This window comes from Mirounga angustirostris, unplaced genomic scaffold (genome assembly GCF_029215605.1).
Source record: "Mirounga angustirostris isolate CCGP_5_RB_7025 unplaced genomic scaffold, mMirAng1.0.hap1 SCAF_9, whole genome shotgun sequence".
Taxonomy (NCBI): Eukaryota; Metazoa; Chordata; class Mammalia; order Carnivora; family Phocidae; genus Mirounga; species Mirounga angustirostris.
Genome location: NW_026991717.1, coordinates 32570648 through 32598251, shown reverse-complemented (window position 1 = coordinate 32598251; position 27604 = coordinate 32570648). Strand labels below are relative to the sequence as shown.

Sequence of the window (27604 nt, the reverse complement as noted above, 5' to 3'; positions counted from 1 at the left end):
GCGCCTGGGTAGCTCAGTTGGTTAAATGTCTGACTCTTGATTTCCACTCAGGTCATGATCTCAGGGTCGTTGGGTCAAGCCCCACATTGGGCTCTGCGCTCAGCATGGAGTCTGCTTGAGATTCTCCCTCTCCCTCTGCCCCTCCCCCCACTCGTGCTCTGTGTGCGTGCTCTCTCTCTCTCTCAAATAAATAAATCTTTAAAAAAAAAAAGACAACATTCCCTGTCCTCACAGAGAAGATACTCTATAGCAGTGCTGCCCAACAGAAATATCTGTGAGCCACACAGATACCTTTCAATTTTCTCATAGTCACATTAAGCGGAAGTTAAGAGAAACAGGTGAGATTAACTTTTACAGTATATTTTATTTGACCCAATATATCCAAAACATTTTCATTTCCAAGTGTAATCGATGTAACAATGCATTAATAACTTTTGTTTTCCTATTACACCTTCAAAATCCATTATGTCTTTTAGACTTACAACACCTCTCAATTCAGATGAGCCACATCCCAAGTGCTCGGGAGCTCTTGAAGAATGTTGTTCCAGAGGAAATCAGTCACTGAGCTCAGGAGAAAGAAATGCCCCCATTGATTAGTAATGTTTGCTATGGTCATGAGTCAGCCCCATGAGCTGGATAAAGTTGCAGGCCACGTTAGCCCACGTGTTATAGGTTATAGGCCCAACCCGAAGCCTGTGTTCACCTCTGCCTAAGCCCTCTGAGTGCATTCACGGGCCCAACCTGAATAAACAGCCAGTGTGGGAGGCCAGGCCTTTGGGAACTTTATTCAGGTGCTGGCCCGGCAGTCCTGGCCTGGGCGCCATCCTACCAAAGGGCACCAGCACGCCAACAGGACAAGTGCTTCCCGGGTGTGGTTCTGTGCTCTTTCCTCTCGTGTGGGCTGGCCTGTGGCCACTGGTGACCCTGGGAATGTGGTGGGTTTGTTTTTGTTTTCTTCCCAAGGACTCTTCCTCCCAGAGTTAACCAATATCAACATAAAAGTGTTTCCTGAGCCTGAGTTAGCCATGTCAGCCCCATTCCACCGGCCCACGCCCACAGACCTCCTGGCCAGAACCCCAGCTGGGAGGGCCCCGTCCAGACAATGAGAGGCTAAAATTGGGCCGCGGAGGCAGCTGGAAATGACTGGGGATGGGAGAGAGGGTGAGCTTGGGGTGAGGCAGGCAGGGGTGACCCGTGGGAACTGGAGGCCCCCATCCAGCCCTGATCATCCTCACCATCATTAGAGTCATCATCACCCTCCCCCTGCTCAAAATCCTTCCATGGCTCCCTAGTACCCGCAGGGTGAAGATCTAGGGCCTTAGCTCCCAGGAGCTGACACTGACAGAGTCATTCGATGGCACTTCCAGATACTCTCTCCTCTTTTATCCATGAATTCAACAAGAATGTTTTGCAGGCACTGTTCTAGATGCTAAAGATGCAGCCATCACCCAAACTGACAAAAGTCTCTCTGCCTTCCTGGAGCTCACACTACTTAAGCCAAACCCAAGGACACTAGGCCCTTGTACATCCCCAGACCTTCGCAACGCTGTTCCCTCTTCCATTCTTCAGAGACTTCTCCACCCTAGGGACTCCTACTTGTCCCCTAAGGCCCACTCAACCCCCCCCACACGCACACACCATGGGTTGGGTACCACCTTCCTAGGATCATCACCATCCAACACCACCTCTGCCTCCCCTACCAGGCTTTGAGGGTCTCAGGGGCAGGGGCTGTGCCTTCCTTAGCCAGGACCCCAGGGCCTGACTCACCCTAAGGCTCCATCTGCCCCCTCCCCAGCCCACAGCTCAGGACCAAGCAGGCTGGGGCATCAGTGGTGCTCGTGGAAGGGATGGTTCAGGACTCCTCTGAAGAATTCCAAGTCGTTCTGAAATCTCTGCCTGGGATCACCACCCCTGGCACTTCAGGGGAGAGAGCAAAGGTGGGTAGGGGACTGAAAGAGACGAGGATAGAGAAGGCAGGGGTGTGCAGGGCTATAAATGGTGAGTCAAGGACATCGGTAGCAGAGAGACTAGAACAGCAGGAGGTGGAGCCCCCAGGGTAAACCTCAGTGGCCCTTTCGAGTTATAAAGGAGTCTCCCATTCCCTCTAGCTTCCCCAGCAGAGCTGAGCTTTGGTCTTTAACAATCTGAACTCCCTATTTTGTCCACCCCCCTCCTCCCCTCGGGGTGGTGCACAAGAAAGAAGGCAGAAGGACAGGCCTGGCTCCTGCCCCCAGCCTGGCCCCCAAGAGGCTGATGTTGGTGTCCTGATATCATGGGGGATCTCCATGCCTGGCCAAAGGGTCCTAATGGTCCACTGCCATCCGAGGCCCGCTGTGCTTCTGCCCCCGGGGCGGGGGGGAACAGGTCAGGAGCCTTGTGGCCGGCCTGCCCTCTCCCCACCGGCTCATTTACATGGATTTACAGGGGCTCATTTCATGCCTCGATGCACATGTCTTCCTCCCGCCCAGCCTCTGCTGGCGCCTCTGTAGAGACAAAGGAGCGTGTTCTGTCCCTCGAGTCTTCTCCCAGAGGCCCATCCGGGTACCAAGAGCATCCCAGCGGGAAAGAGGGAGACTGCTGAAGTCCAGAGAGAGCAGGGACCTTGTTGGAGGTCACCCAGCAATCCGGTGGGGGGAGGGGGGCTTGAGTCCACACTTTCCCCACTAGCTGCTCCTAAACCCCACTCCTTCTTGCCTTCCCCACACCGTGGGGCAGGTGGGCTTCCTGAGGGGTGAGCTCTTCTGCTACTGCTGCTTGGCTGTGAGCTGGGAAAACAGACAAGGCCAAGACATAGACTCTGAGGTCCCCCAAGACAAAGGAAGCTGGACTTAAAGCCCAGAACTGTGTGCAAGCAGGAGCCCCCCCACCCTCCTCCCCTGACCAGGATGGCTTTGCAGGCAAGGAGCAGGCACAGGTAAATAAATAGTTTGTTTATTAGTAATATGTTACATTATTAAAGTGCATTGAGAAGAGATGCAGGGGCCAAAGCTGGAAGGCCGCCGGCCCCAGGCCCTGCCCTGGGCTGGCCAGACACAGCCAGAGAAGGGCCCAGCTCTCTGCTGAAATCCATGGACAGGGCTGGGGGCAGAGCCACGCACCTAGAGAGCTTGGCCCAGGCTGTCCCCACCGGAATTCACAGTTTAGCCTAAGTTATAACATGTCCTGAGCTGAAGGTGGGAGACTAGGAGCATGGAAGCACAGCCCCTGGGGAAGGGGGCTGAGGGGAGGGGAGGGGACCCCCCCCACCCCCCAACCCCCAATGCCAAGGGCAGAGTCCTGGAACCTCCCCCTGAGGACCCGGCTCCTCCTTCTATATGAATGTGGTAAGCCTAGGGCTCAGTTTCTCCTTCATTCTCCCCTGTCTCCCTCACCCTACCCCCCTCCCATAACTGCCCCCCATACCAAGGGACTGGGACCATGTTCCCCTCAGACTGGGATCCCAGGGCAGAGCCAGCTCATGCCACTCTCCGTGAACCCATGCCTGTCCCCAGACTCTTATCCCATCCCCGGAGCCTGAGACTGGGACCCCCCACCCCAGCCCATGTCTTCCCCAGTTCCTCCCTGTCCCACCCCACCCCCAGCATGTAGTTTTGGTATTTTCATACAGATGCAGTCAGAATTAGCTATACATGAAATAAGCCTAACATAAAAATAGAACTTTTTCCGTCCTTCCGTCCGGAAAGCAAACATCCTTCAATAAACATGCAAGGCCGCCGCCTGTTGGGTCCCAAGGCTGGTGAGGGAGTCGCAGAAGGCAGCCCAGGGCCTAAAGGAACAGCGGCCACCTCCGGCCACGGCCACAGCCACCCCCTGCCACGGCCACGGCAGGAAGGAGGGGGAGGGGGCAGCTGGGGTATGGGGAGTCCGGAAGGACTCAGGCCTTGGCCCCAAGCTCCAAAGCCGGGGTCCCACCTTCCCTCCCCAAACCCCATTCTCTGGCCCATGGGCTCTTGGGCTGGGAACATCACTGCATTTAGTCAAGTTTGAGGAGGGGTGTTCGAAAAGTAGTCTCCAGAAGATCAAGTCTGAAGTCATCAATGCCCCAGCTTCACAGCAGCGCCTTCCTCCCGCGGCCCCCAGCCCCCGTGCCCCACATGGGCCCAGCAGCCGCCCGCGGCTGGCCGTCCCCAGTCCTGGTGTCCTTCATCGGGTTATGTAGGCCCCCTGGAAGGGGCAGCGGGCAAGGAGCTTGCCGGGCCCAGCCGGCTCTGGGTAGGAGACTGTCCCGGTGCCCCTGAGGCTGCAGGAACCCGCGCCATGCCCAGCTGCAGGAGGTCCTAGTGGACCAGCAGGCCGAGAGCGAGCGTGGGCAGGATGCCCAGCCAGAGGGAGGTGGCCAGGGCCCGGGCGCAGCCCAGCAAGTGCTCGGCGGTGGCGCCGTCCTCGGGCAGTAGCTCCCAGTGCTGAGCCTCGCGGAAGTAGGAGCCCTCCTGGGCCTCGCAGTGGTAGTGGCCATACTGACGGGCTGTGAGGTTCTCGATGAACAGGATACAGTTGGGGCTCTGGTGGCCCGGCTCGCAGCTCTGCTCCACATTCTCCTCGTGGCGCCATGAGTAGGTGGCATGACGGGACTCCATGGGGCAGCTCAGGTAGTAACGAGAGTTCCGAGCAAGGGAAACCTTCTGCAGTGGGGCTTTGTCTGGAGAGGGGTGGGGGAGGCAGCCGTGAGGAGGGGGCCGAGGGCTCCCAAGGCAGGCTGTGTTCTGCCCTGCTGACCAGGTCGCCCGGACCAACTCTTATAAATGAACACAGTGCCCCACCTCTTCCCGACTCCCCTGCCTCCCTCACCATTCCCGTCTCCACAACCAGCCCATACTGAAGGGGGCCCCCTCTGCAGGACTGTCCTGCCCCATCTGCCTGGGGCCCCCAGGACCAGGCCATGTCTCCCTCAGACAAGGCTCTACCACCCTCAGCGGATGGGGGCCCCAGCAGGGCCAAATCAGGTACCTGGTTTGGGATTGGGGCACTCTGTGTGTGGCTCTTCTGGATTAATGGACTGCAGCACTGGTCTGGAGTTGGAAGGCAGAGAGAGGCTAAGCGGAGAGGAGGCCAGGGGTCTGGCCCCTTCCCTGTCCTCACCCCCACCCAGGATCAGCAGCAGTGCCCCCCCTCCCCAGGGAGGGGGTGCAGCCCAACACCACCCCCACTCTTGTGTTCACCTGCTCCCAGGGACAAGGGATCCGGGCCAACGTACCCTTGGGAGCTGTAGATGGAGACACAGCGGCCCTGGTCCCAGCCGCAGTAGGGGTCTCGGGCCATGAGGCAGCCGTGGCAGCCCCCGCCATAGACCTCACACAGGTCCAGGGGCACCTGGCTCACCTCCCACTGGGAGCTCACATACAGCTTCCGCTGGAAGGAGAGCAGGACTCAGGTCAGGCCAGGTCCCACAGCCCCAACACTGCGTTCTAAGTTACCAGGCCAGCCCTGCCTTGGCAGGCCCTGGGGCCCAAGGCTCTTAAAGGACATGCAAATCACAGGCAAAGGAGCTCTGTCCTCCAGCACTGGGTAGCCCCATGGGTTGCAGCGGGGTGAGGAGGCTCACCCGCTCCGTGTCCAGCGACATGGCCTGGATGGTGGCCGGGCGGTGAAAGGGCTGGATCTCCATGATGTTGAAGACAAGGCTGCGTTCCCCCTCCTCTGACTCCACCACCTTGTGGATGATGCCCCTGTCTGTGGGCGAGGGGCAGAGGGTCAGCAGGCCCATGGGCGGGAGCTCCACCACAGCGCGGCCGGGCTGACGTGGAGGAGGGCTGGGCAGTCAGGGCTCAGGCGAGGGTCACAGGACTGGGGTGAGGCGGGGTGAGGAGAGTACGGCTGGAGAGGGACGTGGGAGCCTGAGGGCAACCCAGGGAGCTTCGGAGGCTGGGCCACAGAGGCCATCCCAGGAGGCCCATGGCTCCCCAAGGCCGCAGGGGCAGCTGGAGCATGAAGAACAGAACCGGCTGTCCTCAGTACTTTGTGGAGCCTCTGTGCGTTAGCCTTGTGCACTGTTTAATCCTCCACACTTTTTTTTTTTTTTAGCTCACACAAAGGCAATTTGTTAACAGAAAACAGTAATTTGAGGAATCCTCCACACTCTTTAAGAGGTGGTTATCATCTTCCCAATTCTGGGACGAGGAAATGAGGCTCAGAAAGGCTGAGCAATTTAGCTCAAGGTCACACAGCCGGTGACTGGAACCCAGAGACGTCAGAACCCCACCCCTCAGCTCCTTCTATGATTTCCCTGCTTCCTGGACTCTTTGGGGATGTTTGCTTTAAATAAACTTTTCATTTTGGAATATTTTTAGCTTTACAGAAAAGTCGCAAAGATAGTACAGAGTTCCCTTCACCCAGTTTCCCCCAACGTTACTATCTTACGTAACTGTGGTACATGGTCACAATGAAGCAATTGACACTGGGACATTACTATTACCTCAACGACAGACTTTATTGGGATTTCTTGGGTTTTTCCACTAATGTCCTTTGTCTGTTCCAGGATCCAATCTAGGACTCCATATTGCATTTAATCTTTGGGGATTTTTTAATTTTTATAAAATATTTGATCTGAAAAGGACCTTAGATGCCACATAGAGATTCCCAAGGTCAGAAGCAGGCTGCCTGCCTCCAAGACCATGCTGTCTCCATTCATACATGTGGGGGACTAATGGGCATTCTGACCCCTGGGCCCTCCCATTCCCACTTCACCCGCTGTCCCAGTTTCTAGAATAGCCTACCTCCCCCTCTCCCTCCTTCCCAATTTCCCAGGGCATCACTTGCCCCCAAAAAGCAGTCAGATGATCAGATGATCACCCACCTAGGACTTTCCTCTATGTGTCCATGATGCCCCTCTGCAGGCTCTGAGATGTGACCAGACGCTCCTTTGTCCTGACAAGCCCCCAGCCTCGCCGCTGCCTTCACACCCACACACACATGCTGTCCTCCGCCACCTCCACGGCAGCCCCGTGAGTGCCTCCCATAGCTTCTCCCAGGTGTGAGAGCCTCCCACTCTCTGCAGAGGGCTCAGAAAGTTCTATTTCTTATCTGGCCCCAATCCTTCCTGCTGCAGGCTCCAAAATGGTACCTCTCCAATGGCCTCACGGATAAACCAGGACAACTGCCTCATCATTCAAGTGCGCTCGCCTCCCAGGTCTGTGTGAGGGAGCCCACGGCCCCTGTCTCCTGCTCTCAGTCCTGTACCGTGTGACCCTTCCTCTCCTGCACCCCGATGCCCTGCCGTCCCCCCGGCTGACCACAGCAGCTAGGCCGGCCACGGCTGAGCAGAGCAAGGACAGGGGCCCATGGGTACAGGCAGCATGAATGGAGGAGTAAAGAAGTGAGGTCTCAGGACCCAGAAGCAGACCCCTTGGGGAATTCCTCTCCCGAGGCTTCCAGGAATCAAACAACCATGAAGGTCACCATGGCCCTGAGAAAGCCACAAGGTGAAGCAGGAAGCCACATAGCAGGGGAGGTACTGAGGGTAGGTGCCTGAGGCCCCTGGGGAGATACTGCCCTTTCTCATGGCACCACCACTCGGTCTCAAGGAAGGCCTGTGGCCCCCACCAACACTGATCTCCATGCCTGCTCCCAGGAGCCCCTTGCCCACAGCCTGGGACCAAGAAGTTGCCAAAAACTCAGCTCGGGGCTGGCTTCTCCATGGCTGGTGGCTTCCCAGAATACAGGGGTATCTCCCAGGGCATTCCCCCCAGCTTCTGGAGTCAGCAAAGCCCTGACCCCCACGCAAGTCCCCTCTGTGGTCCTCTACAAGACTCTGCAAAGGGGGACGCCCGGGTTAAACGTCTGCCTTCAGCTCAGGTCATGATCTCAAGGCCCTGGGATGGAGTCTCGCATCCAGCTCCCTGCTCAGCGGGGAGCCTGCTTCTCCCTCTCCCTCTGCCGCTCCCCCTGCTTGTGCTCTCTTATGCTCTCTCTCTCTCTCTCAAATAAATAAATAAAATATTTTTTTTTAAAAAGACTCTGCAAAGGCTCTGCTGTCTGGAAGTCCTTCCTCACGTCTCACTAAATTCTTAGCATCCCCCCATCAAATGTTTCCCCTCACCTGCATACTCCCACAGACAGGGAGAGGGTCTGATTTCCTCATTCTGCCTGGCAGAGGCCCTCGGGATACCAGTGACCCGGTCCTTCCTCCTGACTGTCCACTTTTCTTCCTACCATCTTCCCTGGGTCAGACATCTGGACCAAAGCTACACCCAACTTTGCTCAGACTTGCTACATTTCTGCCTCTGAACCCTCACACTTGCTCTTCTCCCATCCTGGGATACCCTCTCCTCTTCCCTCTGCCCCCACCTCCTCCAAGAAGCCCTCCCAGCCTGACTCTTCCATAGCTACACATACTATCCCCTGACAGCTCTCGGTCAATCAATTCTTCCTTCCAGGTATAAAGATCCAACCAGATGTTAGTTATATTATTCTTTATGCCTTTCATATCCATTTTTACAAGGCAGGCCAGAAGATCCTGGGGTAGCCCCTCACCTGTCGTTAGGTAAAGCACATGGAAGGTCTCCCCACGGCTGGCCTGCATGCGGTGGACAACCACTTTCTGGTAGTGGTACTTCGAGTGGAACAGTGGCGTCTTCGAAGGCCCCATGGGCTCCACCCTCTGTGCCACCTCAGGGTGACTGTCAGCCACCTGGAAGGTCTCCGTGGGGATGGGCTGCCGGTCTGGGAGACACTGGGCAAGGAGGACAGGTCCAGGTTAGTGGCACGGCTGGGAGGTGGGGCTGGGGCCTGGGCCATGGTGGGGGGTCAGCTTACCTTGCCAGGCCGAGGGTTGGGAAGGCTCGTATGGTAGCCCTTGAGTGAGGAAGTACGGAAGACCTTGTCAATGTCCCCAAGTGAGTACACACAGACAGCCGAGTAGTTCCTGGGGGACACAGAGACCTCCTCAGTGGGGGGCCCGGGACCCCCACCCCCACTCACCCAGGCCAGCCCAGTACCAGACAGGGACATAACCAAGCCCCCTGGCCTATGAGCTCTGTGAGGGCAGGGACTATCCTGCGGGTCAAGCCCAGTGCCTAAGACGATCAAAACACCAAGGAAGGAAGAAGGGAGGGACAGCAGGGGGGAGGAAGGAGGGAAAGAGGGAGGGAGGGAAGGGGGAAGGGATAGAGGCAAGTTCAACCACACTTCTTTCTGCTGCATTCGAAAACCCCAACCTGTGTTCTGTCACAGAATCACTGAGTTCAGAGGCCAACGCTGGGGGAGAAATCCCAGTGTATGCCTTCTAGCTGGGCGGTCCTCCCACCTCTCTGGGCCCAGCTGCAGCCTGCTGAGGCCCGAGGAGGCCAGACTCCCGTGCGCTTCGCAGCCAGGCTGGGTCTACCCACACAGGAGCAACAGAGCAGGGGCTTGGCCTCCGCACCCTGCCACCCAGCTCTCCCCGCATACACCCAACCAACGCCTGCCTTGTTTTCAATCAACAAGAGCGATTAAGAGGCGTGAATGAGCTGAATGATCGGGAGCAGGCGGTGCTTGAACAGCTGTGGTAGCACCCAGCACCCCAGGAGGCCTCGGCCGCCTCTCCCCGGCGCCCCGGCACCCACTCCGAGCACACCGCCGAGGGATACACGGGCACAGCTGCAGCCTTCAGCACGCACATGGCACGTGCACGCACACCCGGTGCAGACGCACAAACATTCCAGCGCTCGCATCTCCCTGAGCACGGACTATCCCCCACCCCAGGCGCCGCAACAGCGCTGTCCACTTATGCCCCATGAGCCTCCTCCTCAGCAGGGCCTCAGCCTTCTCAGCCCCGCTGGCCCCAGCCCCGGCCCCGGGCCCGGCGAAGGTCACTCACCAAGGGTTGGAGAACACGCCATAGACTCGAGTGTCCCTCCACTGGCCGTTGGGGTCGGGGAGCAGAAAGACGTCCTGCAGCCTGTTGAAGTTCTTGTTCGAGGCCACGTCGCTGCACACCAGCATGGCCTTCAGGAAGGTGTTCCACTTGGACACTGACAGGGAGCTCTCGCCACCCTGGTCCCCCTGAAAGGGTGAGGAGGAGGAAGAGGCCCCTCAGTCCCCGCCCGGCTGCCAGGAACGCTGGCACCCAGGCTTCAGAGCTGGCGCGGAAGCTCTGGAAGGGGCCATAACCTGCCAGATGCCAAGGCACGGCGCGAGGAGCTGGGGCCGGGCTCCAGCCGCAGGCCTGGCTGATCCGGGACGCAGGGCCAGCAGTGGGGACCCACAGGCTCCGGGTGCCAGGTCCCCATAGAGCAGACCAGCTCAGACCACGCGTACACGCTCACACGTGTGCCACAGATGCGCATCCCAGCACCTTCAGTCAGGTGAAACGAACACACGTAAACGCACTTCCACGCTCACGAACACACTCGAACACATCCCACGTGAAATCACACCTGTGCACGCCGACACACGTGCACCCGAGCCCCACCACCTTCGCCCACTCGCAGATGCACAGGCCCTCCCGGGCACACACATTTGCTCCCACAATCCCACACCCAGACTCACACATCTCACATGCTCCTGCATGCAAACACGTATGACACCTGACCCAAGTGTGTTTTCACACATTTGCTCACTCCTGCGCAGGCACGGACACACACGCTTGCCCACTCAGCCACCCACTCACCCTGCACAGCTGGGCCACGCGGGACACGTTGAGAGGGGCCTCGGGGTTCTTGTCAGGATTGTCCTCCCGGAAGAAGTAGTAGATCTTGTCATCATAGGCCTGGTCTTGGTGCACAATGGTAGCCTTGATGAACTGGGGGTCTGCCAGAGACACAGGCAAATGGGTGTGAGGCTGGGAGTCTGCTCAGAGGACCCACCCTTTGTGCAACCACCCTGTATGCACCCACTCTGTGTGCATGTGAGCACACACCCTACCCCCCGAGTCTCTACAAACCCAGGGCAAATCGGACCTAGAAAAAGACTCAAGGACATCAGGTCCAATAGCCCAAGGGGCCTGAGTCTGCACCCCCACCCCACACCTGTTTTGCCCTCTCCTACAAAGATGTCATCGGCCCAAGAGCAATGACTTCATGCCTGGGGACTGGGGGGAGGTCCCTGGGGGTCCCTATGTCACCTCTGCCTAATTGGCAGAGCCCTAATGAGGAGGGAGGAGGCGTTGCCCCCACATGAGTTCAGCAGAGGGATACGCTCTGGCTCTTGGGGAGCCCCCGCTGGGTCTGCGGCTTCCTCCGTTTTGCTCCCCGAGTGTACAGGCCCCCCCCCACCGGAACGCTGTTGTCTTTGTTGTTCCCCTGCTCCCTTACAGGTCAGCCTCCTCGTTTCTTGAGTGGGCTGTGGCCCCAGCGGCCCTCGGGGAGCCCTCCCGGGGAAGAGGAGGTCCCCACCCACCGCCCCTCCGGCCCAGCCGGAGCCTGATTTACTCTGCATGACGGTATCACTGGTGTACAGCTCGATCTCGCCCTGGATGCGGCGGAACCGGGGGATCTTCCCGTTGTATTCCTGCTTCCGGATTGTGGAGTACACCTCGTCCCCTGGGCATGGGGGGAGGACCATGGGTAAGGGCAGACAGCTCCTGGAAGTCCCTCCTCCACGCCTGGGCCACCGGACACGGAGCTGACCGCCCTCCCCCAGCCCAAGGCAGCAGCCCTACCGTCAAACAGAACCAGCGAGTTCTCATCCGGGCTGAAGGGGGCATAGCCTCTCCTCTCGCCAAGCGACTCCACGGTGCCATTCACCTGGGGGACACCAAGGAGGGTCAGACAGCCATGTGACGCCATAGCCACTGCCTCCCATGGGTGCCAGCTTCCCAGCCAGGGTCCCCCTCTTTCCAGGGATTCTATACAAGGTGAGGCCAGCCTCAGAGCCCCCCCAGCTCCTTCCCACCATGGAGAAGCCCACCCAGACAAGACTGTGCTGACCAGGTCCACGGGGAGGGGCCCTCTCACCAGGCTCCAGCAGCTGGGGCGCCGAGCATTGGTGCCGCAGGTGAGCAGCCCCTCACCCTGCCTCTCCAACAGCGTGATGTAGTTCTCACAGTCCTGCCAGGGAGAAGGGGAGACAGGTTGGCTGGAGGCCCCGGCAGGCCTAGCACTAGGACCCTCAGTCTTGGGGAAGGAGGCATCAGAAGTCTGAGTATAGGAGGTACCCTCCAAAAGGAGAGCCCAGAAGGGGTGCCGCTCACTCCAACCCCCCCAGAACAGAGTAGGGCAGAGAGGCCTTGGAGAAGGACCATGTCTCCCCCTCAGAACTGGGAATCCTGAGGCAAGGTTACCTCTCTCCTCCCAGACTATGACTCCCAAGACAGGTCCATGCCTCCTTCCTCAGACTCTCAGGGACTCCCTTCCCTTTTCCAAGGGAGTCAGCCTCCCCTCTGTATTACCTGTGCCCCACTCACCCGCTTGTCCAGGCAGGACCCCTTCGTGGAGCCAATGTTCACCTGGGGGGGAGGGGAGAGCATTAGTCCACTCTGTCAAGGCGAGATGCCTGTAAGTACCTTCCATGCATCCTCAGGATGAGCTCATTTTATAGATGAGGGCTCTGAGAGGCTGAGTGATTCACCCAAGATCACAGGCTGTTTGGCCTGATACCCGGAGCCAAAGCCCAGAGCCAGCCCAGAAATCTCAGAGGACGGGGGCCATGGGGTCCTGGAGCCCAGCTTCCTGTCGGGGTGTCGTGCAGCAGCACTACCCACTTGGCCTGGGGGACTAGCTCTAGGCCTTTCTCCATGCCGCCCCAACACCCACGCCGATCTGGACTACCTTTAGGGAGCCTCTCCCAGGGACTATATGATGGGATATAATTATATTATGGGATATAATGGGGAGTAGACCAATTTAGGAAGAGCGCTAACTCCCATGGATTCCCTGAGACCCCAGAGAGGAGATAAGGAGAGAAATGGGGGGAGGAAGGAGAGAGGGAGGGGCTCATCTCTGTTCCTGGGGCCAGCAGAAAGATCCAGGCAGAGGGGTCCAGGCTCACCGTGCGCACAGAGGCATTCTTGCCCTCAGGGAAGTCGAAGAGATAGACCTTGCCACGTCCACCCACCCACACGGAGGAGCTGCCGGGCTCATGGAAAAGCACCGTGTGAGGCTCTGCCAGGCCGAAGTCAACCCAGTCCTGTCCTGCGCGGCCTGAGGAGGAGGCAATTGGCAGAAACGTTGAGGCTCAGCCCTGGGCAGGAAGAACCTACCCACCCCCCTAGGCATATCAGCACCTGCCTGACAACTAGTGTTTGGGGTCTGGACTAGGGCAGTACCAGGACTCAGAGCCATGAGTGGGAGAAGTGAAGGGTCCCCTGCTGGGGTCCAGCAACCAGCTGTCCTTGGCCCAGAGCCATGACCCCTATCTTACAATATGTGTAACCTCTGGAATGAGGGCAGGATTTAGGGGCCCCCCTGAGAAAACAGAACCATCCACCCCCACCCAACATACACATACACACAGACACACTGCACACAGTCTGCTACTCCTAAGAAGCCGGGCTCAGCCTTCGGGACTCGACCAGGGCTCCCTGGCTTCGGTCTGTGAGGCTCACCACTGCCAGGACAGAGCCAGCGGCCACTTCTGTCTCCCGTGGGTAGCAGGGCCTCGAAGCAGCCCACTTAGAGTCAAGGTTCCCAGGGATCGCTGTGGTCAGAACGCCCACCCCTCCTTTGGGAAGCCCTCTCCAACCCCTCCTGGTCCACCCAGGTCTTAGTGAGCAGGCCAGCTTAGATCAAAGCTAGAAAGGAATCTGAGTATCCACTCCTCCCCATTTTTACAGATGGGAAAATGGAAGTCCAGAAGGAGGCGGCAGCCCAAGGTCACAGGGTCAGTAGCAGGCACGGAATGACATCCCACGCCGCAGCCCCCCAGCTGCACCCGGTGGCCTGGCCTGCTCTGGGCTGGTTTCACAGGGTGCCGGCTGGCCCCGGCGGGGGACGATCAGCCCTCCCTCCGCAGCAGCTCTGGGACAGGGAGCCCTTCACAAGCACAGCCTGGACCTTTAAGCAGAAGGGCTGACCAGGGCAATTTTGCCCAAAAAAGAAACAGTCTGTAGCCACTACCTCAGGAGAAGATATCTCATCTCCGGTGACATTGCCGAGGTCAGCCCGGTTGCAGGATTAAATTACAGAGATGGGACGGCTTGTGGCTGGGCCCCCCCGCAAGCAGCCCCAGCTAGCGTCTTCCACCCCTGACCAGCTTGGGGCTCACCCCAGAATTCGGTCCGACCACTGTTTATTCAGCTGCAGTGAGTTTGGGGGCAGCCAGCTCCCCAGGGACACTGAAGTAGGACACAGCCCAGCCCACTCGGAAGAGGGCTGCCATTTCCTCGCAGACCCCGGGCCCTCTCCGGCCATCTGAGCCATCCCTACTGGTTCTGCATTCAATGGGGGCGCACCTTGTGACCCGCAGCCGCCTTCCCTTCCCGTAGGCTACAGCTCCACACAGTCCTGGAAGTGGGATATTCTCAGTCTTCACTGCCACTGTGGCTTGGCTCACAGCACAGAGGCCAAAACTCAGGGCCCCCGGGGATACGCTAGCCCAAGGTCACGCTAGGAGGGAAGGCAGACTGGCTCACAGGATCGGTGCTCGGAGATGCCAGCCACAGAGAAGTGCTGAGCTCACTGCCCTCGGGTTCCCCTGGCTCTCCTGGAGCGTTCCACACACAGCCTGGGCAGCTCGGCGTGTCATGCCTCACTGTCCCGCAGGCTCACCCCCTCAGCCCCAGCTGCGCAGGCCAGTGCTGAGAGCCCCGCTCTGCCCTGGGCTGGGGGGGGTGCTGCTGGCCAAGGCCCGGGCACTGCATGGCTGGCAGGTCTCGGCGTCCGGGCTCCCCCGCCTTTCCAGGTGGGGTGCCCGGCTGCCCTTTCACTGGCAGCCAGCCAGGGATCCAGACAGTCTGCAGCCGCTCCCCCTTCCACTCCCCTAGCCAGCCGTGGCCAGGAAAGCCTGCATGTCTGCATCTGGAGATGGGCTGGGGCCTGAGAGTTGAAGCCCCCAGAAGCCTACCCCTCAAGGCCAACCACAGCTCTGGTAGCAGGGAAAAAGGCACCAGAGCGGGCCCCGGGGGCAGCTCCTGTCCGGGGGTGGCAGTCCTGCCCTGGGGAGTCAAGCCTGATGGGAGACGTACGGCCTGGCCCTGGAGAGCCAGGTGTGTGGAGGAGATCCGGCCCTACGCTGAAATCCAGACAGTGAGACAGCCACCCGGAAGCAAGCCTCGCCGAATCGCATGCAGGACTGTCCCGGGGCAGAACTCAGGGCTGCTCACGAAGGATCTTTGAGGACACAAAGGGAGGGCGGGTGAGGGCTGCCCGCAGCTGGGGTGCAGTGTGGCAGGCTACCATACCGGGCCCAGGACGGTCCCGCACAGATCTGCAGGCATGAGTCCCATGCCCTTCAAATCCTGGCTACAGCAGCCAGGGGTGGGTTAAGCAGGAACCGTTCGCCCCATTTTGCAGAAGAACAAACGGGGGCCAGGAAGCATCGCCTCCCTTGACCCCCAGCTTCCCGCCCCTCCCCACTCTGCGCCTAATGATGTGTATGGGAAGGACGGCACCAGCTCAGCCCCAGGACCAGGCCTTGGCCCCTTCTCCACCCCAACCCCAGCCTGGCTCCCGAACTGCCCAAGGCCCTCAAAGGGCCTGATTGTGCCGGGGAAGTGTCTGAGCGGCAGCAGCTCGATGAATACGTGAAAGGAAGCTTTGTTCAGGTTGCAGGAGCGGGGGCTGGGGGGCTCAGGGGCAGGAGGGCTGCCTGGAAGTGAAGGCAGCACCAAGCCTTCACAGCCAGGCCCCGTGTCCCCGTGGCACCATCACAAAGAGCTGGGTCAGGGAGGGGGCGGCCTTCAAGGCTCTGCCCATGCCGGGGCTGAGCAAGGCCAGAGCTTGCCCCTAAAAAAGCCCAGGCGGGTGAGCAAGTGTCACCTCCTTAAATGCGTCTTTTTGCTTCCCAATGAATCCAAAGGGCTGGGGGAGGCGGATCAAAGCCAGATGGGTCAGGAACAGGCAGGAAAAGAATACCAGACAAGGGCAAGAGCTGAGCCAAGGTGGGGAGGCTGACTGAATGGGGAGTACCTAGACCTAACGGCCCTGAGCGGGATGGGGCGGGGAGCCCAAGGATACTGCCCATCAGTCTGCAGTGCTGCCCCCCCCCCCCTCCCTCCAGGCAGGGCTAGGATGGAGAGAGCCTCCCCTCCTCCAGCATGCCCCCTGCTCTCCCTGCCTGACCAGCCCCCTCTGCTTCCCATCCTGGATGTCTAAAAGGAGCACCGTCTGGCACCGGGTCTCCCCCCTCACTCCCCAGCCTGACGCATTAGCGGCTGACTAAGTGGTAGCTAAAAGCTCCCAGAATAACCAGGGGTTCGGGCAGGGGAGGGGGCTAGGGGCCCACGAGGAGGGCATGGCCCCAAAGGTGGGCCAAGCCACAAGACCCCCACTCCCACCCCCATGTGATTCTGAGCCAACCCTTGCTCCTTCTGGACCGGGAAAGAGCACATTCAGGCTGCCCTGTGCCCAGCCAGACTCCATGGTCTCAGCCTCCTCGCGGGGGCAGGAGCCGCAGGGCCCGGCCCCAGCCAGAGAGGAGGGTCAAGAAGACAGCTGGGTGTGGGAGGCAAGATGCCACTGGAAAGAATCAGACCTGATTGCTCTCATGGCCACCACCCTCCCACCACCGTCCCAGTGGCCTAACGGCTAGAGCGAGTCTGGACCTCCATAGGGTGGGTTTTCCTAAAGCAGGCTGGCCTGGAGGGGCATCGTTCCTCCTCTCCTTCACTCTGGGTGCTGTCACCGTCGGGGCCCCACTGTCCCCACATCCTTGTGGCTAATGAAAGAGGGGGGCAGCCCAAGAGGAGGGTGAGAGCAGAGGATGGAACATAGGGGATGATGTTGTCCTTGAAGGCAGCAACAGGGACAGGGACTGCAGTCTGGCCCGGGCAGGCACAGCCTTCCAACCGGACCCACTGACCCGACAGGCCTTGAATGCTAACCTCAAGGAGCCCTTTGAAAGCGGGCATTGAGGGAGGCTCTAAGAATGGTAGGAATGTGGGCACCCAGCAGGGAATGCCTGAGTCAGGCAGCCAGGGAGGCCAAGGCACCGGGCAGGAGCCAGGCCAACCTCAGATTGGGGACTCAGCCACATTCTCCCACCCTGCACCCCACCCTGCATTGCCAGGCCCACCTCACACCCTCTCCTACCCCACACACCTGGCTGAGAAAGAGGAGGGAAGGCCCATGTGTGACCCAGGAATGAGGGTGCAGCCTCTCCGCCCTTTGCAACCCATACCCCAGAGGTCAAGTTGGAAAGGAGAGGATCTGAACACTCACGGAGCCCAGACGGGCTGCGCCACTGGCCCAAAGAAGCAGAAGCAGGGCCGGGCCACAGCGCAGGGCTTCTGGGCCCCATCACCAGCTCCAGCCCTCCAGGACCACATCCCTGAGCTCCTTGAGAGCCTCTTGCTTTACAAAACACTGTATACTGCTTCTCTCTACTTCCCTGGGTCATCTCCTACTCCCCATCCTTCCCTCCCTTGTCTACTAAGTGAAAACTTGCTGGGCTGAAGGGACACATCCTCCTACCCACCAAGGTCAGCTATGGGTGGGAGGGCAGCATGCCTCACATGTGGGCTCAGCCCTGACTCCAAGAAAGCCTGTGCCCCCTTTGGCAGCCAGGTGGCTGGTTGGTTGTGACCAGGGCCTTCCCCAGGTTTAGTTTCCTTCTCTGAATTGAAGGGCCTGGTATCTGCTAAGGTCTAAGTTTTACGACCCAACCGTGGTTCTTAGGACAAATCACAGTGTTGAGTTCATGGGTCGTTTGGGGGAAGTGTGGGATTATGAGTCCTGGAAAAGTCACAGACAGCTTTTTGAATGGAGGTGGGGGCAGCAGAAGAAGCCAACATCCCCCTCTGCCTCCATCAACTAGCCAGCAAATTCCCCAACCACCCTGCAAAGAAGGCAGGACAGGTGTCTGCAGATCAGGCCTTCCTGTGCCTGATAGACATTTGATAGACAGGAAGACTCAGGCCTCTCCAAGTCAGCAAGTGTTGTATGCTCTCTGCACTGGGCCACTGTGCTCAAATGACTAGAAGCCTGGCTCGGGGGAGGGGGGGGAGGACCAGAGGGGACAAAGGTTGCGGGGGAAGGGGCAGTGTGGACGGCAAGCTGTGGGGGCACTGGGCTGAGCCAGACTCAGGGGACTCAAGGCGGGAAGGCTCTCCTCCCGAGGCCCACATGGAGCAGGGAGGAGGTTCCAAGGCCAAGGGAAGGCAGGAAACCCAGGATGGACAGCATGTCCTGCCCACCTTCCGCCTGTTCTTCAGCCTGGCCCCAGAGTGAGGTCAAGGTCAACGGGTAGCTCCTTCAAAGGAGTGGATGGGCACAGGGGCAGGGCCTGCCCTTGGGCACAGAGCCAGGGCAGAGGTGGGGGAGAGGGCAGAGGATGGCTACACCAACCCAGTGGAGGAACAGAAGGCTCCCCCGCGGGGAGGGTGGGGGTAGGCAAGGGCAGCCCGCCAGCACAGCCGGTGAGGGAGAGTGGGAGGGGCCGGGCTGCCTGGGCTGCGTCTCCCCAGAAATCAGAGATGCCAAAGGGGGAGATCAACAGCAATGGCGACAGTGACATCCCTCCCGCCTCACCCTTCCCCTGCACTTACTATGTGCCAGGCTCTGGTCTAAGTGATTTTTAGATACATTAACTCACTTAATGATCGCCAAACTCTTCTAAGGTGGGTTCTCTTATTACCCGCATTCTACAGTGAGGGTAGCAAGACACAGAGGACTCGAGGAACTTGCCCAGGATCACACAGCTATTAAGTGGTGGGGTGGAGGTTGAGACTCAGGCAGATTGATTCTGGAATCTGTGTTTATAGCACTGCGCTCTGCAGAAGGGCCCCTGGAAGCTTCCAAGCCAGTGCCTCCCACACAAAAGAGAAGACTGGGGACCAGAGAGAGTGGAGCCTGGTCAGAGGCCTCTTGGCACAGGAAGGCCTGATCTCTATCCACGATACCCTAAAGAGAGTGTGTGTAAGTGAGCGTGGGTTGCAGGCCTGAGGCATGAGGAGTTGGGGGGAGGGTGGTAGGGACCTGGGGGTGCAGCACAGCACTGAGTGCTGACCGGCATGACTAATTAGGAAGACAAATCTCTTGAGATCTCTGTCCAAAATAGAAGACACTGTGCGGCCTGGGGTAGACCACAATGAAGGGCAGAATACATTCATGAACCCTTCTTTACTATCTGCCCAGCCAGGTTCCTACCCAACCAGCAACTGCCAAGAACACTCGCCTCCACCCTTGACTCAAGAACCCACCGTGGCTCCCAAATGCCTATCCCAGCAGGGCCCTCCCCCTCTACCTGGCAGACCTGGCAGTCAAGGCCCATCTCTGCTCCTCTCTGCCATGGCTCTTTCCCTCCTCCGCACCTTCGCTTGTGCTCTCCTTTCCCTCGATTGCCCTTTCCCCTTCTGTCTGTGCACATGCTCTTATCTGTCCTTGAACACCTGGCCTCCACCCTCCTGGCTTTAGGACGTGTTCCCGACTGCTCCAGCCCTCACTGTTCCATCCTCCCTCTGACCTTGTGTTACACACCATCTGGCACACACCATCTTCTCTCAGATCACACTGTCTGATGCGATTTTGCCCGGACTGTGGGGTCCTCAACGTGAAGGCCAGGCCTCCTCTCATTCCATGGGCCCTGCCAAGCCAAGGCTAATGTTGGGCAAGTAAGGACAGCTCAGATAGTAGGGAGGGGCGGGCGGGGCAGTAGGGTAAACTGCCACGCCAGAGGCTCGACATCTTGGAACAGGTTCCTGGGCTACTGACAGGGTACCGAGTTTATCACGGTCACCTTCCTTCCTCACTAGGCTGGGCTAGAGCCCTGGGACCAGAAGATAAACAGCATGAGTGGTTCTCCATTCCCCACTCTGCCCCCACCCCTTGCACCTGCCCTTCGCTCTTGCCTGGCTCTTCCCCTCCCCAGGATGGTTGTGCCACCCCACAACGACCTGTCACAGTCCTTGGCTATACCTACAGGTTCCGGATCTCCTGGGTGCCCTCCCTAACCAGGCAGCAGGCCCACCTCGCCAGGCACCTGTGTGCTCTCCAAGGGCAAACCTAGGCCTTCTCCTGCTCTCTCCCCTAGAGTTGTCGAACATGGACGGACCCAGGCATGGGGGCAGGTGCTGGCTGCCCTCCACAATGAGAGCTGCCCCTAATGGTGTTAGCTCAGAGCCCGAGCCCCTGACTGGAAGCAAGGGGTGCAGGAGACAGGATAGGATCAGCCTAATCCCAGGCTGCTGTGACGCTTAAACCCAGATTAGCCCAAGCCGTGACACAGATCAACCTGCCCTCAAGACCTGAGGCCCAGCTGCCCTGAGGAAAAGACCAGAAGAGGCACATCGAGCTGGCCCAATCTAAGGTCCCGAAGGGAGGATGGTCATTGCCGGGGGGGCTCCTGGGAGCAGACAGCACTGGGGCAGGAAGAATCTGGGTTCAGCTGAGCTGACCAAGAAGGAAGGGGCTCAGTGAGCCCCAAGCCTGGGGAAGGAGCATGTAGGCAGACAGACAGGTGGAGGGAGGCCAATAGTTGAGGCCAAGAGCAGGCTTGGACAGAAGATACAGCCCTGGTCCCAGCTCTGCCTGTGTCATTGGGTGACCTTGGGCCAGTCCCTGTCATCTCTGGCCTCAGTTTCCCCATCCGTGGAATATGTGGTTGGCCCGGCTGATCTCTGACATTTGTCTTCTGACGCCTCAAGCTCTGCCCCCATTAGGCTGTGGGCTGGAGTCATCCAAGGTTTCCTGGAGGAAGTGAGACAGAAATGGCAGAAAGGAGAAGGGTGATGGGGGTGACAACCAGCAGGGCAGCAGCCCCGAGGCAGGAAAACACAGGAGAAGACAGATGTATGGGAAATAAGGTGGGTGCAGGGCCTGGCCACCATGCAGCATTGGGGAGGGAGGTAACTCTGTCACTGCGTGTTCTAGGTGAACCGTGCTACACAGGGACGTGGAGGGATAGATGGGTGGCAAGGGGACAGATCTCCCGGTCCCTTGTGGCCTGGGCTAGCTAGGGGAGGGGAAGCGCATATTCTCTGACAGGGGGCCCAATAAGGGACCACCATCCTCCAGGCTCTAGGAGGACCCCTTCCTCCCCTCCCCGCCTCCCCGGGAGGGAGGAGGCTTCCGGGGGCAGACAGGCCTGGCCAAAAAAGGAAACTAAGAGAAACGGAAGCTTTCTGGCCCCAAAGTTACTAACCGGAGTAGAGGAAGTATGGTCAGTCTCTTGTGACATAGCCAGATGCCATGTGGTAGCTGTAATGAGGGACACGGGGCTGGGGGCAGAGGACAGGACGTCAACTGGGACCTCAGCTGTCAACTTCAGGATGACCCACTCCCACCACTGCCCCCCTGAGGGCTACTGACCTCTTCCCCAGCTCCGAGCCTCGGCTTACCACCTACACGTTAGGGGCCCTGGCCTGGCCCTTCACAAAGAAGGGTGCCCAGTTCTCCCTGTTTCTGCTGAGGGATGGAATGAGAGAGGGGTGCACAGCTTACACAAGCAGGCCAACCTCCTGCCCTCACCTGCAGCCCACTCCCCCCATGCTCCCTAGCCCAAGGAGTGATCTACACCACCCCCCAACCCCACCCCCCTTCCCCCCCAACTCCCCCCCCAAGGAGGTGAAGGTTCCTGGAAGGGGAAGCTGGTCACAGGAAGGGCATTTGCCCCTCCCCCATCAGCAGTGCCTAGATGGTGCTGGTGGAAACTCTTCCCCACCACGGAGAGCCTCTGCTGAGATATAGGCTGCCTCATCTGGAGAAGCCCGCAGTCAGGAGTTAGGTAGAAAGCTCTGGTCTCCCCAAACCCAGCCCTGGCTTCCCGTCAAGGAGCTATGACACTCCAGAGGCCTCCCCTGCCAGCCATGGTCCTTCCTCCCACTGCTGTATAAGGTCAAGTGGCCCAACTCAGATGTCCCCTCTTGCAAGAAACCTTTCTGGAGCCCCCAAGCCCTGGCTAACTCAATGTCTCCTTCCTGGGGGCACCCACTCAGCTCCTCTCCTCTCCCTGGTCCTAGTTGCAAGTTTTGGGGTCTGAAATCCTGTCACACCAGGTACCTCCTCCTATCCCTCCCCTCCCCAGCCGGCTTCTCCTCCTGCCATCCCAACTTACCACCTCTTCCAGGAAGCCCTCCCTGATTGGGCAGACTGGGTTAGGTACCTCTTCAACCCCATAGCTGCCCTCTGTTACAGGTCCTGCCTCGTTTTATTGTAACGGAAGGTTGACCTGCCTGTCTGTCTCCCCATCTACACTGAGAAGTCTCATCCCTGGGTCCCCAAGCCCTGCCCTGGGACCAATACAATGTTGGCCCCAGCAAATGTCAAATGTCAAACATGCTAAATTACTATGTCACCTTTGAGACTACAAACTAATGAACCACTTCCTCCAGCTGATCTCAGCCTTCAGCTCATGAGACAAAAAGATAGGAAAGAACACAAAACTCGAGGATTTCCCCTGACATCCCAGGTTTCAATTTCTCCTCGGTGCTAAGGTTTGAACTGGCCACCACAGCCTCTGCCCATCCCAGAGAGGCAGGAATCCCAGGGAATCCATGCTCTGATAAGTATAAACTCCCCGCTCCACCCACTTTGGGCATCTGAGGAAACTAAGCCTCAGAAAAAGGCAAGTACCCGTCCAGAGTCAACAGAAAATCAGGTCAAAGCCAGGACTAGAGCCAGGCTCCTGACCTCTGCTCTCTTTTCCCCACACTGTGGATGTCTTAGGCCTATGCCCACATCCACCGCACCCCAGCCTGCTCTCAGAATCTTCACTATCCAGGACGGAGGGGCCACACACCTTGGCCAGACACTCCCGGTGACGTCACCGAGTATCTCTCAGCTCAGGAAACCCCCTCCCTCCTCCTGGGAATTGCCCCCCTTCCCTGGTTCTGCAGGGGGAGTTCACCTTGAAGGTGATGAGCACATCTAAGTCCCCAAGGGGGCAAGGATTTCCACTGGAAATGCTGATGATGGGGAGCCCCAGCTGTGACCTCATCCCCTGGGGGAGATGACAACAAGCCCCTGCCCTGGGGAGTCACCCCATAATGGCTCCCCCAGCAGCCACCAATTGGACAAGAGAGAGCTCAGAACCAGCTGGGCAGGTAGAGACTGGAGTCTGGGCTGTTTCTCACTGTGGACATGCTGGTTCACTTCTGATCTTGGATGGAGGTCAGGACCTTCCTGGGCTTCTCCATCTCCTCCAAGCAGGGATGGAATGAGAGAGGGGTGCACAGCTTACACAGCATGCCAACCTCCTGCCCTCACCTGCAGCCCACTCCCCTCCAGTCCCTGCTGGCAGGGAGGTCAGGCCCACACTCTGCATCTGTGATTGGTCCATGTGTCACTGACGCCCTCAGAGGACAATCTCCAGAGCCCTTCCTGATCTGGCGAGCTCGGAGGGTCAGAGACAGGTGCAGAGTTCAAGGGCACCCAGCAGGTCAGTGTTGACACATCCGTCTCTCTCCGGCCAGGCCTTCATCGGGCTGGAGAGGCATCAGGCTGGGAATCTCCCAGAACTCTGGTTGAATTTTTCCCTGAAGCTCAGGAGTCTAAGCAACACCAAATAAACAACAGAGAAGAACCCTCCATACCTATTCCAGTCCCCACACCTGTCCTGGCTGAAAACTAAAACCCCAGTCTATGCCTCATAGAAAAGTAGCTTCAGAAACACCATTATCTTTGGTCTAGTCATTGGTGGAGGCCCACCCTCCCAGCACCCACCCCCTGGAAGACAGGGACCTAGGTCTACAGCAAGGCTGGAGGGGCCTCTTCTCAGCCTACTCCCCGATTTGGCCCGCCCAAGCCCATTCCTGTCCGACGGCCATGTGTCACCTCACAGGAAACAGGAGGCACCTGTCAGCCAGGCATACCATCACCAGCTGGTGGTCCTGGGGGAGAGGCTGATGGCAGGGTCTGTCTGGCCAGTGGGGCGCCTGGCACTGGCAAAGATGAGCCAAGACTGCCTCTGGACAAGATAGGTGAGGGGGTGGCAGATCCCAGTAGGGATCAATAGTGCATTACCCGCAGAGGGCATGGCCAGTGCAGCCCAGTGCGGTACAGTCGCGAACTGCGTGCAGTGGAAAGAAGAGCTGGAGCTGGGTTGGGAGCTTTGAAAGTGGGTAAGAGGACTGAAAGCATCTTTAAATAGCCCCAGGGTGGGGACTAAGTGCCCTGGATGTGGAGGTTCACATTAAGTGCTAAGAACTGGCTGTGCATTAAGTATGGGGGGGGGAAGGGGTCTTAGGACGACTTGGGGGTAGGGGCAAGCAGAGCCGTATGCAAGGGGTTTGGTGCAGGGGGAGATTCCAGAACACTCAGATAAGGTCATGAGTCCTCTTCAGAGTGCCCAAATGCTGTGCTATCCAGGACAGCCAAGGGGACTGAGGCAAAGCAAAGATACTGGGAATGCAGAGAAAGCCTGGGCTGGAGCTGGTATGAGTGAGGACTGTGCAGGTGTCCAGCACGAACAGACGACCAGAGGTCCAGCTTCCTACTCTACTCCCACCAGGAATACCTCTGGCTGGGTAGCAGAGCTCGCCCCCAAAGTCCCTCCTTTATGGCCAAAAAACTGCCTAAATCCTTCTCCCCTCCCTAACTCAGAACTAGCTCTGGTCCTGTGCCAGATCAGAGCCCCCAGTCTGCACTGCGAGCGCACATGCTGCAGAGTGACCTTGGGCAAGTCACATTCATTCCCTCTGCTGCAGCTGCAGATCGGGCCACTCGTTTTGTGTGGGAATTTTTTTTTTTTTTTTTTTTTTTTTTTTTTTTTTTTTGATCTCTGCTAAGAATACCTGCCCCAGATAATGCTCAGGCTCTGGCAATTCCTGCAAACCACCGCAGGCATCAAAGGCTCCCAGCAGGGCCAGATCAGACCAGTCCCCCAACCCCCACCGCGAGTCCACCACCACCACAGGGGGGCCGCAGTGCCGCCAAATTTGGGGGACAGAGCCCTGTCGGTCTAGGGGCGGGGAAGCATGTGTGTGCAATGCAGGGGAGGGGAGCTCAGCCCCTTGCGGCAGAAAGCCTCAAATCCCACCTAGCCCGCTTTCTGACCCATTGTACAGGGGTCTAAAGTGAGGCGCCCTTGGGGGAGACTCTGGTCCCCCAGGTTCACATATCCATCGCGGCCTAAAAGCTGCACTCCCACCCCAGATCCGCCGCCTGGGGGTCCCAACGACCATGCCCCACCCAACGGGCATGCCCCCCACGCTGGCGCCGATTCCTGGTGACAACTGCCACGTGCGGACAAGGGGGGAGCGGCCGGTCCCGGCATTGCAGAGGCAGCGCCCGGGTGCCCCAAGCCTCCGCACCGCACTGTGGCCCGGCTCGCCACAGGGTGCCCACCCCTTTACCTGGCCCGCGCTCCGGGCCGGGGCGGGGGCGGGGGCAGGCAGCGGGGTCTTTGTTCCCGCAGCCGGAGCGCAGCGGCGGCGGCAAGGGGTGCGCGCCCCCCTTTGCCGGCCCAGCCTGCGCCTCGCGCGACAGCGGAGCCCGCCGCTCAAGAAGAGGAGACCTGGGTGGGGGGTCCCGGCCGAAGAAAGGGTCCTGTACCGAGGTCCTGGCGCTGAAGGGCCGAGAACGCCCCTCGGCCGAGAGAGGGGCCCTCTCCCTCCCCTGCGCCCCGGCGCTGCGGTTCCCGGCTGGGGGCGGACTTGGAGCGACTTAGCCGGGGCTCCGGCCCCCGCCGCTCGCTCACCGCGGCGTTACAGCCCGCTCCGGCGTGCCAGCGCGCACACTCACACGCTCCCCCAGACCCACACGCTCCCCGCGGGGACAGCCCGGGACCCGCAGAGGCGCGCACGCACTCCCTCCGGGGCCCGCACACTCCGCACCAGCGCGGCGCGGCGTCCGATCCCGCGCCGCACCGGCCGCGCGGCGCCGCCTACCTTTCCAGACGGCGGAGATGCGGGGTCCGTTCTTGGGGTGGCCTTGGGTGGCGGCGGCCGTCCACAGCAGCAGCAGCAGCCGCAGCGGGAGCCGGGACCGAGCCAGCGGGCCGGGGACGCGGGCGTGCTGGGCGCCAAGGGAGGCGCATCCGGGCGGAGGCGGTGTCATCCCGCAGCCCGGGAGCGACAGCGGCGAGCAGCCTAGACTGAGCCAGCGCCCCACCAAAAGCAGAGCTAAGGCGAGGAGGCGGAGTCAAATGCCTGACCCCACCCTCCCCCTCCCGCCCCCCCCTCGCAGCCTTTCTCGCCTCCCTGCTGCCCAAGGGGGGCGCAGTGCCCAGCGCCGGGGAACCTTCGCCACCCACCCCCTCCTCGGCAACTCCAAGGGGAGAACCCAGGCCGCCAGGGACTAGACAGACTTACGGTCTTCTGTTATCGGTGGCAGGCCCTGTCCCCTCTCTGAGCCTCAGGTCCACTCCCCTCCACCCTATGAAAAGGTTGGCCTAGAAGTTGGGGAGGACCTCTCCCAGGGCACAGACCAGGTAACCTCAGTAATGGCCAGCTAAGTGGCTTGGACCCTGAAAGCTGTAGTTCTCAGAGGACAGGCTGGCTTGAGTGGACACAGTTTCCTCTGAGCCTATAGGGAGGAGCAAGATGCTTTCCCCTAAGGGCAAGAGGACAGAGGGTAGATGATCTGTGGGGAGCACTCAGCACCCCATTACTGCTCTGCTGTGAGAACACGGAATTTTCATCTTGGCCTGACTCCCTCCCCTCTCCCTTCTCCTCCCTTCCCCAACCAGCAGCCTTCTGGGCTGCCTCCCCCCAGCCAGCTGGTGTATGCTCAGAAAATCCAAACTCATTTCCATGTGAGTGGAAGGGGATATAATTAAGAAGGCCCCTTTCCCCAGTAGAAAGAGAAGGGAGCATCCTGCATTCCCAAGACTCACTGTCCTGGATGCAGGGTCAGACCGGCTTGAGGGAGTCTCTGCCCACAAGGTGTACAGGGCTCAGCCATGCAGGCAACCCAATGACCCAGTGGTGATGCCGGGCAGGATCCAGACCCAGGCCCTCTGCAGATCTGTGAACAGTCCAGGCAGCTCTGCCATTAGCTCATCCTCTCAGAGCCACATGCCTGCCCTTTGTAAAGAGGTCTCCTCTCCCTCGGGTCAGAGAGGGCCCAGACTCTCCACTTCTGCTTGTGCCTGAGGGAACCACGGATGGGAATTCCACTTCTCCAGTGCTTACTGGATACCTATCTCCAGGTGGGCTGCACTGAGAGGAGACAGGGTGAGGAGGAGGGAGCAGAGGGGCACATGGGCCTCTAGGACCCACACACCTAGCTGGACTTGATTCACTCGAGGCAGATCCCAGCAAAGACAGGGTGCAGGCTGCCCCAGGCCACCCCGGCCCCAGCCCCAGCTTCAGCCTTTTGCCCTGCTCCATGGCCAGGGAAGTTTTATTACCAGGAAATTTTGCTTTACCATTCCATATTTTGTTTCTAGCTATCCCCTTCCTTCTTCCCTATGAGCCCCCAGATACCCCAACAGGCCAAAAGGTGAAATCAAGATGCCTCCAGAGACAGTGCAGGGCTAGGTTCCTGGCCTCCAGGGTGGGGCCAACAGCTTGCTGATGCCCAGAGGTACAGTGCCCCAAAGAGGGGGAGGCTGGGGGCAGTTCAAAGAGCCCCTCCCCAGGCGTGCACCTGAGCCTATGGCCCTGAGGCCAGCAATATATTCTGGCCCTGGCTAAGTCTCCAAGACACACACTCTC

General features: G+C 59.2%; 1 protein-coding gene across 3 annotated transcripts; it reads right to left on the bottom strand.

Moving 5' to 3' along the window:
• Positions 1 to 339: 339 nt before the first annotated feature.
• Positions 340 to 26054, bottom strand: SEMA7A (semaphorin 7A (JohnMiltonHagen blood group)). 3 transcript variants are annotated; one of them, XM_064570155.1, is made up of 14 exons: positions 25835 to 26053; positions 12904 to 13055; positions 12305 to 12361; positions 11871 to 11963; positions 11576 to 11660; positions 11346 to 11456; positions 10586 to 10725; positions 9794 to 9978; positions 8752 to 8860; positions 8470 to 8668; positions 5543 to 5670; positions 5195 to 5349; positions 4948 to 5009; positions 340 to 4639 (listed from the first exon to the last, which is right to left on the bottom strand). In XM_064570155.1, the coding sequence occupies exons 1-14, from the start codon at positions 26001 to 26003 to the stop codon at positions 4278 to 4280; spliced, it is 2007 nt and encodes a 668-aa protein (XP_064426225.1). In that variant the 5' UTR covers positions 26004 to 26053; the 3' UTR covers positions 340 to 4277. The 3 variants fall into 3 exon arrangements, with proteins under 3 accessions (XP_064426225.1, XP_064426226.1, XP_064426227.1); XM_064570156.1 differs by having other exon boundaries at positions 12320 to 12361; XM_064570157.1 differs by lacking the exons at positions 4948 to 5009; positions 5195 to 5349; positions 5543 to 5670 and having other exon boundaries at positions 25835 to 26054.
• Positions 26055 to 27604: the final 1550 nt, after the last annotated feature.

Coding starts and splice junctions, on each gene's coding strand:
- SEMA7A (XM_064570155.1), bottom strand. CDS start 26,003: ATGACACCGCCTCCGCCCGGATGCGCCTCCCTTGGCGCCCAGCACGCC. Junction 13,056..25,834: donor CATCTCCGCCGTCTGGAAAG/GTAGGCGGCGCC, acceptor CCTCCTCCTCAG/GCCGCGCAGGACAGGACTGG. Junction 5,010..5,194: donor TCCATCTACAGCTCCCAAGG/GTACGTTGGCCC, acceptor TTCCAACTCCAG/ACCAGTGCTGCAGTCCATTA.